The sequence below is a fragment of the Phacochoerus africanus genome, chromosome 1 (genome assembly GCF_016906955.1).
Source record: "Phacochoerus africanus isolate WHEZ1 chromosome 1, ROS_Pafr_v1, whole genome shotgun sequence".
Classification (NCBI taxonomy): Eukaryota; Metazoa; Chordata; class Mammalia; order Artiodactyla; family Suidae; genus Phacochoerus; species Phacochoerus africanus.
The window spans coordinates 207086656-207102996 of record NC_062544.1 but is presented as its reverse complement, the minus strand read 5'-3'; the positions used below and the strand labels follow the sequence as shown (position 1 = coordinate 207102996).

General features: G+C 40.5%; 1 protein-coding gene across 1 annotated transcript in view; it reads right to left on the bottom strand.

The window, feature by feature from the left end:
- The window catches only part of TPRG1 (tumor protein p63 regulated 1), a 139015-nt gene that overhangs the window by 106891 nt on the left and 15783 nt on the right, over positions 1–16341 (bottom strand). Inside the window, exon 2 of the mRNA XM_047788648.1 lies at positions 1230–1460. Coding sequence (XP_047644604.1) covers positions 1230–1460 — 231 coding nt within the window. The remainder of the gene's footprint in view (positions 1–1229; positions 1461–16341) is intronic.

Here is a 16341-nt window from a genome sequence, read left to right as displayed (position 1 = left end):
GAAAACAAGACATTTGCTCTACACATGCAAAAACACACAAACACATACACACATAGTTTAGAATTACCAAAGCTCTTTGTACCTACATCACTGAATATAGTTAATATGGATATATACCTTCAAAACACACACACACATTGAGTCTCTTTAGTTAAAAATATATCTTAATGGAAGATATATTTTAAAAGCTAATGAATCAGGCTTTATCAGTTAAAGTATTGTCAATAGTCTCAAACTCTTGGCCACCACTTACTCAGGAGATTAGGTTGAAAGACAAATTTCAACAAAGAGATGTTCAATGTTCAATACTTGAAAAATCAGGTGGTTTCTGTTGCCACAGTGCATGGTCTGCAATTTTGCCCCCAACTGATTGTTGCCTATGAGCCCACTGCTACTATGTTGACAAGAAAGTTGAAGGGTCAGAAAGGAGATCTGTAAGTAGTAAGGAGAGTTCAAGACAGAGAAGTTTCTAGAAACCAAGGAAGCGCTTTCTGCTTGATCCAAATATGAGAAGTTCAAAATATTTTTAACATCTAGATATACACACCCCATCGTCATCACACATCTCATCACACATCTGTCCATCTTCATAGGGAAGAAGCTCAGCTCCAGACTACAGCTACAGGCTTGGGGTAAAGTGCCTGCCTGCACTCTATAATACAAGCATGCCCACCTAGACCCTTGAGGTTTGGCTCATTCTCAGCAACGCTTTCCACTGTATCATCCATGTCTTTTTCAAACATAAAACAAGTACCCACTGTGGACTCATAGCTTTATATTCTAGCTAGTCTGATTCTCTCTTCATAGAACACTAAGATCAAGTTTAGGAGGATTACAGGACTAAGGAGTCAAAGACCCATGGAGACTGGAGGACCTGCTTCTCACACACCCATCCATCTATGGAATATGTATGTATAGATAGATAGATAGATAGATAGATAGATAGATAGATAGATCACTATGCTCTATAGCAGAAATTGACACAATGCTGTAAATCAATTATACTCTAATAAAAAATAATATTAAATCTAACGAACACTAAAAATGTTAGACCCTTCTCTGAAATTCAGATCCTTCACCTATAACATGGAGATAAGTTATTTTGACTATTACATGAGCTAACAAATGTGAAAATAGTTGTTGTAACGTGTGGTACATGGAAGGATATTAGGATTTTAAGGAGAAGTCTGATGTAGTGTTTAAGAATACGAATGATTTTACAATTTTACCCGCGTAACGAAGTACTTCCTTGAGCTATAAGGCCGGTGATAAGGATTGGGGCAGAGTGATGATCCAGTCATGCTTGGCAGCCTGGATATCTGCCTTAGACCTGAGAGCGTGTCTGGGTCCTCCTCCTTTGCAGACAGATGATCAGTCTCAAAGGCTTGATCATCTCCCTCTTGTTTCAGAGACACAGGCTGGAATCCTTCAAAACTCCGAATTGTTGACATTTCTTCAGCCTGAAACAAAGGAAGAAACAATCTTCTCATCAGGAAAAAAACAAAAAACAAAAGAAAAGGCACCTGTGTCCTCGGTACGGCAAAACAGTTGACAATGAACAAATGATATTCCTGAAACTGACAAACCCACCACATATAAATTAAACAGAGGTACTAATGGCTGCAGTTCACTAACACAGACTCCACAATCCTCTGGGGACATTTACCAGGAAAAAGAAGCAGAGATGCTCCAGACAGTAAAAAGGAATCTGCAAAGTTCCATTTCTCCCGTCTTTAATCCCAGGGAACAAGAAGCTGAACCGGGGAACAGCAGAATTAAATCATTATCAGACAATTTCTCTTCAAGTTTTCATAGCATTTTTGTGTGAAAACCTATCAGCCCAAAAGCTTATGTAAGAGTCAAAAGTGATAAAAATGCATCTTTCTGTATACTTCTTGGGTAGCGATAGGGCACAAAAGAACTTAGAACTGAGCATATTTTTAACAGCAAAATTGCAATTCTAAAACTGTATCCTCAAGGACAAATTGTACAACATGGGGAATATAGCCAATATTGTATAACTATAAATGGAATATGAACTTTAAAAAATGTGAATCACTATATTGTACACCTGTAACTTATATAATATTGTACATCAATTATAGTTCAATAAAAATTAATTAAAATAAATTGAAAAATTTAAATGTATGTGAAAAAAATAGTTTAGACAAATACCCAAAGACACATAGATAGAATGTTGTACATTGCAACATTGTTTCTAATAGCAGAAAAAATACATAACTTTATATCTAATGGCAAAACATTCTGTATTACAGTAACATTAGACACTCTCACCACCTTGTATCTAATATCAAAAACTATATAGTGAAACTAAGTATTCATCAGTAAGGGATTGTCTAAATAAGACCCAAGGGTGAATGCCATGTAATCATCATAAATATGAGATGACTATATATATATATATATATATATTTTCACCATGGAATGATGTCCAAAATATATTATTAATGTAAAAATGTTATAAATTAGTATGAATGATGTTATTAACATTTTTAAATGTTTATTTATTTATTTATTTACTTTTGCTTTTTTTCTTTAGGGCTGCACCAGCAGCATATGGAGGTTCCCAGGCTAGGGGTCTAATTAGACCTACAGCTGCCAGCCTATGCCACTGCCACAGCAACACCAGATCCGAGCCATGTCTGCTGCACCTACACCACTGCTCACAGCAACGCCGGATTCTTAACCCACAGAGCGAGGCCAAGGATCGAACCCTCAACCTCTTGCTTCCTAGTCAGATTTGTTTCCTCTGTGCCAAGACAGGAACTCCTAACATTTTTTTTAAATAATTCAGAAAGAAGGATAGAAGGAAGGAAAGAATGGAGGGAGGAAGGGAGGGAAGAAGAGAGGGAGGGAGGGAATAAATAATACCTAAACTTATATATGTATGCATATATATGGTAGGACAGAGGTTAGAAAAAATCTGAAAAAAGTAAGATAAAATATTAACAAAGATTATCTCTGACAAACTAGTGGTTACCAGTGGGGAGAGGGAAGAAGTGAGGGGCAATATAGGGATAGGGGATTAAGAGGCACAAACTTCTATGTATAGAATAAATATGCTGCAAGGATATATTATAAAACATAGGGAATATAGCCAATATTTCATAATAACCATAAATGGAATATAACCTTTAAAAATTGCAAATCAGTTTTGCATACCTGAAACATAGTATCATTCATCAACTATACCTCAATAAAGAAAACAATGATTACCTCTGTATATAGGGTTACAGGTGATTTTTGTTTTCTGTTTTCTAAGTCTCTGGATGCTTACAAGAGCTCTATCTGACTTAAAATAAATAGAAACACAATAGATTTATTTACATTTTGTAAAGATAAAGTGACCCAAAACAAAATAGAAGGCACATGCTGGCCTAGCAAAAAGTGGCCTCAATCAAGTGGCCATTTTCAAGCTGAGGCTACATAGTTGTGGCTAAGGTGTGCACACTACCAATGCCACCAGATAGGAGGCTCCAATTCAGCATCATCACATGACTGCCATCTTATTCTCAGGGCAGCTTCAGTGTTCTTAATCAGACAAATTCCAGTTCCTTGGTTTTTGTGCAACACCAGAATGTGAGAAACAACCCCTATCCAAAGACAGTTTACATGATTGAAATTGGGGATAATTAGAGTATTCAAGAGAGGTAAAAATAGTAGGAGCATGTAATTTATTGCCTAACTCTGGACACTTTTGAGTATGAAAAGGGTGGTATTAACAGTTGTGCCAGGGAGTTCCCATTGTGGCGCAATGGAAATGAATCTAACTAGTATCCATGAGATTGTGGGTTCAATCCCTGGCCTCGCTCAGTGGGTTAAGGATCCGGCATTGCCTTGAGCTGTGGTGTAGGTCACAGACACAGCTCAGATCCCATGTTGCTGTTGCTGTGGTGTAGGTCAGCAGCTATAGCTCCAGTTCAACTCCTAGCCTGGGAAATTCCATGTGCCGTGAGTGTGGCCCTAAAAAAGTAAAAAAAAAAAAAAAAAAAAAAAACTGTGCCAGGAGTAAACTGGCATTGTCTTGGGCAAATGTGGACATATACAGAGTCCCCCTGAGGAGCTTTCTGGAGGAGAAAACACAGCTGGTTAGGGGACTCATGAATGAAAAGCCCTCTGCCAGATTACATTGAGGTTGTCTCCTCTGATTCTTCCAGCATTCCTAGGAAGATGATTTCATCTCCATCTCCCTGGGGATCCCAGAGTTGGTGGGGCCCTCCCTCACAGGCACACTTGGATAGTAGTGACAGCAGCTGGTCTCCCACTAAGGAATCCCAACCACGGCTTGAGTCCAACATGCCCACCATGCTTCAAGCTCTTAAAACAGGAAGAGCTTTGCCAAGTGTTCAGATAATTTGTGAGGAATACAAGGGCATGCATGGAGAAGCAGGAGTAATTTAGTGTGTGTGTAGTGTGTGTGTGGGGTGGGGAGAGAGAAAGAATTGAAGCACTGTGTCCTCCCCAGCAGGGGAATGCTCTATTTTTGCAGGTCTGCCACCTCTATTACAGTGGCTGTTGGAAGGAAGTGTGTTTCTAGAGTTCCCCATAACCTGTGAAGGAAAGTTTGTGCCTTTAGGGGAGGAAAGCCTGCTTCTGTATTTGCCGCATTTGGTGAACTGGAGCCTAACAGCAGACATCTGTGAAAGGTTCCAGGGCCTGGAAAACAGAGGGAGGCTTTAATTAGCACTACTTCCTCTCCCTCAGGCTGTCTTCTCTGGAAACTCTTGGGGAAGGGAAATGGAGCATTTTGAGACTGAGCTTTTGAGGTCCAGGAAAGAAGGGGTCTCTCAGCTCCAGCTAAATTCTGACAGCCGTGAGGAGTGGAAAGTTGAGCCCAGATGCCTCGATCCAGAATGATTCCAGCTCTGTTACATTCCTGGGGACACCTTTGTCAGGACAATGAACATAATTTCTTCAACAACCGTCTGGATAATAGAGGAGTGCCAGGCAACCAAGTAGCCCATGCCAGTCCCCATCGCCACCTGCCCAGACAATGTTTATTCCCAATTCGATTAAACATGCCCTCTGTCCTTGCTCAACCAGTCCCTTTCTCGCTCGCTCTCTCTCTCTAAAATACTAAATATATCTCAAAATACTAAATATATCTCAAAATACTAAACACTTGTACCTGGATAAATTATGCTTGTATCAGACCCATCCAAAGCCATTTAGAATTGAAAAGGATTGTTACCTAAGATGGTCCAGTACATTTATCTTGGCATGTGATGCCCTACTGAGGAAAAACAGTACAATATCTAAAGGAAGTAAAGGGCCAAGACATATAAAGTAATTATGTCCATGTTTTTTACCTAATTTTCTCATTTTGGGGAATTCATGTAATAAAAATTATCCTCGAAAAGCCTACAATATTAACTACATATTCTAGGCAATAACAAGAAATTAGAAACCAACTAAATACCCAATGGCCAAGGAACTGCTAAGCTACCCAGTTGATAATGAGCAGACATTTAAAATAATGTGTACAAGCACTACTGCAGGACGAAGTAAAGAATGGATCTTCTTGGGTCAAAAAAGCAAAAAAACAAAGACTTTTTTTCTGGTAATAACTGAATAACTTTTACATTGGTGAAGATGAGAAAGGAAATACTTCGATTTATCGAGGTAGATGGATTATAAGTGAATTTTTTCTCTTTCAAAAAAATTAAATCATGTTTGTGCTGCTATTGTAATAAAAAATAAATAAATAAATAAAATATATGAATAAATGCACTGGTTCACAAACTTAGGAGCTTCCCAGGTGAAATCTGAAATCAGCCACTGTGCAGAAAGAGCAAGAAGAGATAGAAGAAAGAGACAGACCACTCCAGATTGGTAGGTGGCAGGGTTAATAAGTAAGAGAACTTAAATACCAGGCTTGTCTTGGGTGCAGCCACAAGGTGAGTAGATCTCCACACCCACCTGCACACCAGAATATTTAAAGTTTATAGAGAAGTTTTAACTGGGTTCAGTCATATCTTCAATCTGGATGGCCTCAACACACATTGCTGTCAAGCCTGCATCCTCCAAAAGGGCTCGAGCTGGGGGATTCTGGATGAAAAGTACATTGCAAGGACAGGGCAGGGGGTGAAGAACCTCCCATTGCCCAGTCCACTTGATGGTCAACTTGCAACCATGTCCTCCAGATGACCTCCTCCAACAATGCCTAAAGAAGTGTTACCTTCCTTTGGTCAGACGGTAAGAATTCTGTATGTCTCAGCCACCACCAAATTCAGGGCTAAATCTAATATCATATTGGAGTAAATAACTTGTTTCTGGATCCTGATCTACGTATACCTGCCTCGCTTGGTACCCGCTTTCATCTATCTCTCTGGGACTTTTGCTAAGAATATTTTAGAAGCATATATGGCATAAAGGATAGCTAGAGAATTACTGTCAGGTCCAACTCCTTCATTTTGCAAATTTTGGAACACTGATGTAAAAGAATCGCCTGAGGTCACAGCAAAATAGAATTAAAACATGAAATCAGACTCTGGGACTCCAGTTCACTGATTCAAGTCAGAACATTTAGAAGAAAAGAAGAGAAGCAGTTACCAAACGTATATATCAGTAAAGTGAAGACACTTTTGCCAAATGTCAGCCACCAGTCAGCCTTGCTTTGCTCTGGGATGGGAGATTCAGCTTGCATGAAGCCGGGCTGCATCCCAGCTTTTCCCCCATCAGCAGCCCACACCCAGCGCCACAGGGGAAGCTTCCTCCTTCACCTGGCATCAGGCTGACTTATCCTTAGGCACAGGAGGGGCAGGGGCTGGATCCACAAAACTTTTAAGGGCTTGGGAAATGTTTTAATGCATTTTAAAATCAGAAGAGAAAAATTAAACTTTATGGTGAAAATATTTTTTTCTCATATTTGAAAAAATAAAACTTGCAGGGTACCCAAAATCTATTATATTTTTCCTAAAAACAAAGATGATAGATAGATGATAGATAGATAGATAGATAGATAGATAGATAGATAAAATATTGAACAATTTATGGCTATAGAAATATGCATTTTAATATTGATATAATTATGGTAGAAACATCTGCAAAGGCAAAAGAGTTCTAGATCTACAGAAGTAATATTGTGGTGCTGACTTGAATCTCTCTACCAGTACTCAGTTTCCTGTTTCATATTCCATTCTGGGACTCTATCCTAGACCATCAGAGCTATAAACATCCCCCTATTCCAGCACTTTCCAATCTCCTTATAAAAGCACAGGTAATCATTAGTCAAAACCATTTCCTGTACCTTCACTAATCAAGACTTCTATGTCATCTGAGCTGCACATAGCCTAAATAATAAGATGTTTGCCCAAGCTCTTTTCCAGGAATTTGGAGTTGATTGTGTCTAGTTAGGTACTGGTGAGACTGGATAGGACCACTTCCCCTCCATCTGGGTATGTGCAGTGTCTGCTTCATGACCTTTTGATGCCAGAGGACCAAAGACTCCACCCTCGGATTGTGCTGAAGTGCCTCCATTTTTGAACATTCAGAGGCCTGTAGCCTAGTTACATTTGTGCAGAACATCAATTACTGCACCTTTTTTCCCTCCTTTCCTCATGTTCTCCACAGCCCCCACACCTCAGACTAACCTGCTTCTTTATTCTTTATCCTATAAATACCCAGAGCCCCCTGCCTTCTGGGAAGCAGATCTGAGACCCGTAGTGCTCTCCTCTCCTTGCTTGGCTGCCTGCGAATAAACCCTCTCTTGCTGCAAACATTGGTGCATCAGCATTTTGACTTGCTGCATGTCAAACAAAATGAACCTAGCTCGGTAACACCTTTCCTGGAAGATTCTGTTCCACCATGTACCGAAAAATTTCTGTCCTATAGACAAACGCTACAATCTTAAGATAACAATTTTTGCTTTCTGAAAATCAAAGGGAAATCCAGTATAGTTAACCTCCAATAAATATATGTTTCCCAGAGAAGGAGATGAATAATTATCTTGGGAAATTCTAATCAACTTCAAACACTCAGTGGCCACAACCCCAGCCAGAGGAAAAGAAAGAGGGTGTTTGAAGATTTTTTTTTCCCCTTACACAAGCATTTAATAAAGAAGTTTAGACATAACAAAAAGCATCATGTTTCTGATGAAGATAGCAAGACTGCCATTACATAGAGATGCTGATAAAACTCAGGGCTGTTTCATGAAGAACCCCTTCGTAGGGCTATGTACTCTCCATTTCCTCAGCACTGCCTTTCCTCTGAATCCTTCGTCTCCCTGCTCTCTCTGCCTTCCTAGAGAGCCTGCACATCCGCTCTTTCTCTTGCTTTCTTCATTTCCCACGTGGGTCTCCTAAGCTCTCCATTATGTGTTCCTGGGATTTATTTTTCAATCCTATGCCACCCTACTGCAGGTATCTGTGATTTCCACAAAGTTTTAGAAATACTGTTACTTGAGTGTCTTCATCACTACCTCACTGGATCCTTGAAAAAATGGATTGCCTAGTTAGAACACACCCATCTATTCTAACCTCCACATTTTATAAATGAGGATCCTGAGGCTCAGATGGATTATGTGTCCCCTAAACTCTCAGTTTAGTTAATTGTTTAAAAGTTAAAGACAATGAAAAATAAAGTTACAGCCACCACAAGATTAAACATATAGTATCTAGAGGAATATTTGTGGGCCAACCAGGAGCTTAGAAAAGTCTGTGGTTTGTTAACAGGAACTTCTTCCCACATGCAGGTGAGGGAGTGCTGGGCTGGGGAGGAAGTGTGGGTGGTAGTTTCTGTGGCTTGGGTTGCATTCAAAGATGTCAACTGTTTTTCTGATGGTGACATCTCGACTCATATGAAGGGGTTAACATCCTCGAGGCATAGCCCCAAAATAAAAATCCGCTTTTAATTTTGACATTTCATAAAGGTAATTTATGTGAATTTATGTGTGCAGCCTTTCCTGAGTCTCTGTGAGAACAGCCGAGGGATGTGCAGTGGATAAACAAAAATACTCTAACACCTCGAAAACTCTCCCACGAGCCCTCCTCTGTGCCAGTTGAGATAAGAAAATTGGCAAACAATTCTTCACAATTTCACATTTTGTACATTAGCGATAACATGCCAGCAGGGCTGCTGCTCTGTGTCTGGGGGGGAAATGGAGTTGATGGAGGATCTCTTCCCTCCCAGCTCCCTCCTCTGTAGGCAAGGCCCTTGGCTCTGCTCCTTGAGCTTTCCCTCAGCAGGCAGAGGGGGAATGAGGGGAGAATACAGGACCAGGAGAAAGAAATATGGGCCCCGCTCCCTCCCTCCCTGCCCAGGGAGGGACCCTGGGCAATTCCTTTCCCTCTCAGCATGGCAGTTTCCTCATCCATAAAATGAGGGTCCAGACTTTATGATGGCAAATGGCTAACCCGTTTCAAACAAAACAGATCTATTTCTCTGTTTCTGGACCTCTGAAGCTTTCATTTTGGGGAAATATGTTGAAGGACTAAATTATTCTTTCCGGTTCAACACTCACAAGATTTAAATAATTTTTCTCCAGTGCCTATAATACTCCAGATAAGCCCATAGAAGTTGCTCCAGGGATTCCTGTGGCACAGTGGCACAGTGGCACAGTGAGTTAAGGATCCAGCGTTGCTACAGCTATGGTATAAGTCACAGCTACAGCTTGGATTTGATTCCTAGCCGGTGATCTTCCATAGGCTGCAGTGCAGCCAGAAATAAGAAAGTTGCTTAATATGGATTCCCCCAACTCCTCTTCAAAATGTTCCAAATGTTCTGGAGTCAGAAGAGGATTGTGATGGCAGTCATGAATTCAGGCATCCATTATGGACATTCTGGGATGTTTGGCCTGGACTTCCCTCTGATGCAAATGGATACCCACAATAACCACAGATGCTAGGGACCCCACAGCGGAATGGCGGACACCTGACCAGGGCCAGGGCCAGGGCCAGAAACATGCTAGTGCCTAGATAACTGTTCTTGCATTTAAGAAGGGAAAATTCTACAGGTTTGCCAAGATTCTCACACAAAATCTTAATTTTTAGAGGAGTCCCTCAAAAATATAGAGAAAAGAATTGATTAAGGTAGGATAGTGACTACAGATTTTGGTGAGATTACAGATCCCTTGAAATTTGCACATTTCCATGAAGACTTCCACCACTCATCTTGTCAAGGTTACAATGACACTGGAGTTTCTGACTTCTGTAGCATTTGTCATGCTGTTCTATAAATGCCATTTATTTTATTCTCCTGTCTTCACTCCTGGGCTGCGAGCAACTCCAGAGCAGGGACTATGCTGCATCCATCTTCAGAGACAGCACTTGGCATGGGCATGGTACAGAGCAGGCACTAAGAACAAGTTCTCAAATGGATGAATGGGTGCCTTGCTTGTTTCTCTGTTGGGTCTGAGATATGAGGGCATGTCTGATGTCTGATCCACTGTTGTTTGCACATTACCCAGTACCTCATCCATGAGGCTCGGTAAATGCCCATTGAGTAATGAAGCTCTTTGTGGGGCATAAATGGAAACATATTCTGTGCACATGCACTTACACACACACAGACACACACTGAAACACATGCCACAGTCTTTCATCAGTAGAAGCTCATAGTCTAGAGGAGACAATGAAAACATAAGTGGATAACTGCAGATTTATATGAGAAAGCCCAAATACAAGAATGTGCACAAAACACAATGGAAACAGAAGATGAGAGACACAGGGGTGAGTGGAATAGGAGGATAGAGAGGGTGGAAAGTTAGAGCTATAGAGGAAAGTGCCTCAGAGCTTACTGCGTTTTAGAGGATGGGCAAGGAATTTCCCAGAAAGGGTGTAAAGGTGTGAGGTGTGAGGAGGAGGGGTGTTCAAAGAATAGCATATAATGTGGGCGTGTAAATGTCAGCTGCCTACCCCCAACCCTACCCCTTGAAGAACTGGTAACACTTGGTCAAAGCCAAGGCTCTCTGATGAGATGAAAGCCTGAAATCCTCCTCATACATCCTCTGTATTCCCTTCTCTGCTGTCACATCTCCACCCTTGCTGGGCTAAGTCCCGCATAATCAACCCAGATACAGAGTCTGGGCTCAGTACGATAGCCTCAAGAGATTAATAACTTCCTTAAAGATTTAGAGCCTTCATGGAGAGATGAGCCACACTGCATATACTCCATCTTTGCCCTGTTCATCTGTGACTTCTAACTTTCCAGGGTAACCATTTCTGCTTTGTGTGTGTGGTTATTATTCAAAATGCTTGTCTATTCAGGTCTCTCAAGTTCTCCCTTTCAACATGCCCAAAACAAATGCAATTCCCCCACCAAGATAAATTCTGGAGGTAGTCATTAAGATAAACCTCTGCAAGGATTTGTGAGTCAGGGGAGACCTGGCTGGAAGAGTATCTGAAAAAGTAGAAGAAAGCCAACTTAGCTGAACATCAAGGGTAGTGACTTAGCTCTGGCAGTAGCAGAAATATCTGTCTACTTTGCAAATGGCCTGACCATAAAGAGCCTAGGCCAGGGAAGGGACAGGAAGTGGTGGCATTCTCCTCCTGAAGAGGAGAATAATTAAGGCTAACTCACCAGCCTCCCACACCCTCCAAAGACAGAAAAGAGAAGCATACAGGAATTGACCAGGATGAAGATGTTGGTCCTGATGATATACTTCCAGGATTTATAAGTACTCTGGTTTTGTTTTGTTTTTTTCCTAAGTGAAAAAGAAACAGAAAAATCAAACTGTTACATTTGGAATGGATGGGCAATGTACACACAGGGAACTGTGTGTGATTGGGTCACTTTGCCGTATAACAGAAATTGAAACAACATTGTAAATCAACCATATGTTTTTTTTTAAAGTTTTTAAAAAAGGAGGAAAGAAAAGAAAAAGAAAAAGAATCAACCAAGGCCAACAATTCAGCCGGCAGCAGCTCCTTTTTATATCTCTCCAAAGTAAATAAGATCCTGACTTTGAATCTTCTGATTCAGAAACAGGATGGTGACAGTGCTTAGAAATTAGAACCAGCCTCTTTCTCAGTTATTGGGACATCCCAGGGGAGTGTGTGGATTTTCTACCAGGGATTACTACCTACCCCTCTTTAATCCTGATGTCAGGGAGGGGCACCAGCCCACATTCCTTAACCAGATGTTCCTGGCTGGGAGCTCTGTTTAAGGAAGTCACCCCAAAGCCTGGGTTTCCTGCTAGGCCAACTGTGACAGCTCATGTACCATTTTCAGGAAATTCAGGGAAAGACATTCACCTAAATGCTGACAACTGTCCCCCACACCCCAAATAAAAACTACAGCCTTTACTATTTTAACGACATTTTTTATTATAAATATTTTATTTAAGTGGAGCATGCATTCCAAAAATCATAAATATGTAGATCAATAAAGTATCATAAAAATAAACACACCCATGGAACCAACACAGAGGTCAAGAAATCCATATTACTGGCACCCTGACAGGATTATTTTCTCAAAGTGAATATTCAATTGGTTTCACATGATGGAACCTGAGAGGCTGCCAGACAGTTTAGATATCATCTAATTCAACACCCTCATCTTACAAATAAGAAACCAGATGCTTCCAAAGCAAGTTAGAGGAAGTACTAGGGTTTCAGGCTCCTCTTTCCTGTCTTCATTGCCTTTAATTCTTAGGAAGGATTTGCTGGCCTGTGAAGCAGGAGGAACTTGATTGGTGACACCTTTCTTCAGGAGTCTGAGGTCCACTCTCTCCTGTCCCCATAAAGCCAGGCTCTGTGGAGCTGTCCTGAAAACATTGCTCTAAAACCCACACAAATCATCGCTTTCTTATGTCAGGGCACAGGATATATATCCAACATACAGTGAACTGTTTAAGCAAATTCAGGAAAAAACATTTCATGTTATCAACAAATGTTCTTCAAATTCTTCTTTTTCCATTATCAGACTGGTCATTTGGACCCATATTCTGGGAGATGATCGTCTTCTTTTCTAGAGAAGTTATCATATACATGGTGAGGGACCACAAACTGTGTCACAGGAGGAACAGCAGAGGGAACTGGAGAAATTGAGCCGAGAAAAGAGCAAATGTGATGTACTCTGATCACTCTCTTCAGATGTCTAAAGCCTTGCCAGGAGGAAAAGACCACATTTATTTCATTTGAACTTAGAAAGCACGAGAAGGATGACTTGTTTTTCATGACCAAGCTTTTCAAAAAAAAAAAAGAAAAGAAAAGAAAAATGGTCCATCCTTGCTGTCTCTAATTTTATCTCATTAATCCATAGAAATATGCTTTTTAGCATATCTTTGAAATATTCTCAACCCAGATCTTAAGACTGAAGCCAATAGATAATTTCCACTCTTTATCCTCTTTGATTTATTTGGCATTGTTATTGCTGACTAATGTGTCTTGAAATTCTTGTTTCCTTCTCTTCCTTGGAATGGCAGATTCTCAGTTTTCTTTCTACTTCTTTGTTCATGACTTGCAGTTTCCTTTATGGAGACTCTGCTATATCTCCCATGTTGATGTTTGACAGAAATCACTCTGGATGCTTTCTCTAAGCAATCTTCTTTATTTTCATTATTTAGCAATAATCTATAGATCTGTGACTCCCATATATACATCTACAGTCAGATCTCTCTCATAAACCCCCAATCCATCTACACAATCATCTATTAGATCTGTTGTCTTTGCTGGCCCAGAGGTACTTCTAACTATAGAACTGCCATATGACCCAGTAACCCCACTCCTGGGCATATAGCCATAGAAAACCAACTCAAAAAGTTACATGCACCACAATGTTCACTACAGCACTATTTACAATAGCCAAGATATGAAGCAACCTCAATGTCCATCAAAAGAGGAATGAATAAAGAAGATGTGATATATATATATAGTGGAATATTACATAGTCATAATAAATAATGAAAGAAATAATGCCATTTGCAGCAACATGGATTGACCTAGAGATTATCATACTGAGTGAAATAAATCAGGCAGAGAAAGACAAATGTCCCATGATATCACTTATATGTGGAATCTAATAAAAGCAATACAAAAGAACTTCTTTAAAAAACAGAAAAAAAACTTGGCATTCCCATCATGGCTCAGTGGTTAATGAACCCGACTAGTATCCATGAGGACACAGGTTCAATCCCTGGTCTCGCTCAGTGTGTTAAGGATCTGGCATTGCCATGAGCTGTGATGTAGATAGAAGACGCAGCTCAGATCTGGTTACTGTGGCTGTGATGTAGGCCGGCAGCTATTTAGCTCCAATTTGACCCCTAGCCTGGGAACCTCCATATGACACAAGTGCGGCCCTAAAAAGACAAAAAAAAAAAAAAAAAGCAGGGAAAAACTCATAGATTTCAAAACTAAACTTACAGTTAGTATTGGTGAGGTTGTTGGGGGAGGGAAGAATTGAGTGGGTGGAAATAACATATATACACTACTGCATAAAACAGATGATTAACAAAACCTATCGTATTGCACAGGAAAATCTATTCAAGAACTTATTGTATTGCACAGGAAAATGCAATATGGAAAAAAAGAATGGATATATTTATATGCATGACTGATTCACTTTGCCAAAACTAATACTACATTGTAAGTCAACTATAATCCAATAAAGTTAAATTTTAAAAAAAAAGATGAACTTATCTTCGTACCTCCCCCATAAACATGCTCCTCCTTTTTGTTCCGAGCTCAGTGAATAAGATCACAGCTACAGAGCTACCCAATCTGGAAAGGTGCCTGCTTCCCTCTTCTTGCCTGATACTGGCCACTCAGGCATTTAGTCCTACAGCTTTTAATTCCTCAATAGCCACTATATTCTCTACTTCACTCCACATCTTGCCACAGCCTCAGTTCATCTCTTAAGGATTACCATAAAATTCTTCTAACTGATTTCTCTCCAATATTATTGTCTCAAATGTACATGATACAGAGGGGGAAGACTAATTGTCCTAAAATTCAAAACATATTGTGTCACTGGCCCCTTACCCTCTGATGAATCCCCGTTACCATCTAAATAAAACCTGACTGCTGAGCAGGCTGGGCAAGACCTTCATGATCTGAACTCCTACTAACTCATAGAGGTTCACCTCTCATCACATCTCTTCCCTCCTCTTTCTTCTCTATCTCCTCCTTCCATCTTCCCTGCTCCACCATACCACTTACACCCTACGCTTCAGCTATACCATACTTTCAGCTTCATCAGTCCACCAAGCTCCTTCTCATTTCCTTTCCCAGATTAACTACCATTTATCTTTTTTGTCTCAATTTAGAAGGCAACTATAGGCTTCCTTGGCCAGTCTTTTCTCATGAGTTATATGCCTCTCCACCATTTCTCCTTGAGACCGTGTTTATCATTGTAACAGTTCTTATTATGCACCTACCTGTCAATTTGCCTTCATTTTCACATTCTACTCACTAGTACACATCAGATCCTTGAAGATAGGGACCGGCTTTTTTCCCTCACTATGGTATCCTTCACACCAAGTAGAGCATGTAGAAAGCATTCAATAATAAATATCCACACTCTATGGAGCTCACATGACAGAAAATGCAAAAGAGATTCATCTTAGAGAGTCTGTTTCCTTGGATGTGATGGAACCAGAGTGACAAGAGATGATTTAAAGCTCTTTCTTCTAAACCAAGCTCCAAGTTCACCTGTTCCCTCAAGTTTAACATGAACAAATGGTATTTGAGAAATGCAATTTTTCCTGTGCTCTTCAGGTACTATGATCTTTTATCGACCATTTCTTTAACCATTGCCTAGGACTGGTCTCTATGAACATATCATGAGCTCTGTAAGGGAAGGAGCCATGCCCTCCTTTGTCCTCTTGTATGGCCACAGAATGCTGAATCCTGTGTTTGGAATAGTGAGGTCAGTCACAGAGACTGTCACAGAAGATGTCTACACCACAAGAGACAGACAGAACATGGAAAAACTCACTTCTGCCTGAAATGACCCTGCGGTGTAAATGATAAATATAAAAGCCTCTCCTAAGAGCATGATGGAGGGAATAGAGGGAAGTTAATCTCAAAACCAAAGGGCAATATTCATTCTGGAGCAGGCACTTGAAAGGGGTGGGAAAAGACCAGAAGGGCTTAGGGTCATAAAAAAAAACACTGCTAATTTCTCATCTTGTTGGTCACCATAGCTTGAAGGACAATCCATGTTTCAATAATGAAATACAGGAGTTCCTGTCGTGGCTCAGTAGTTAATGAACCCAACTAGTATTCATGAGGACGAGGGTTCAATACCTGGCCCTGCTCAGTGAGTTATGGATCCAATGTAGTGTAGGTCACAGACGTGGCTTGGATCCTGCATTGCTGTGGCTGTGGCGTAGGTCGGCAGCTACAGCTGCGATTCAACCCCTAGCCTGGGAAACTCCATAGG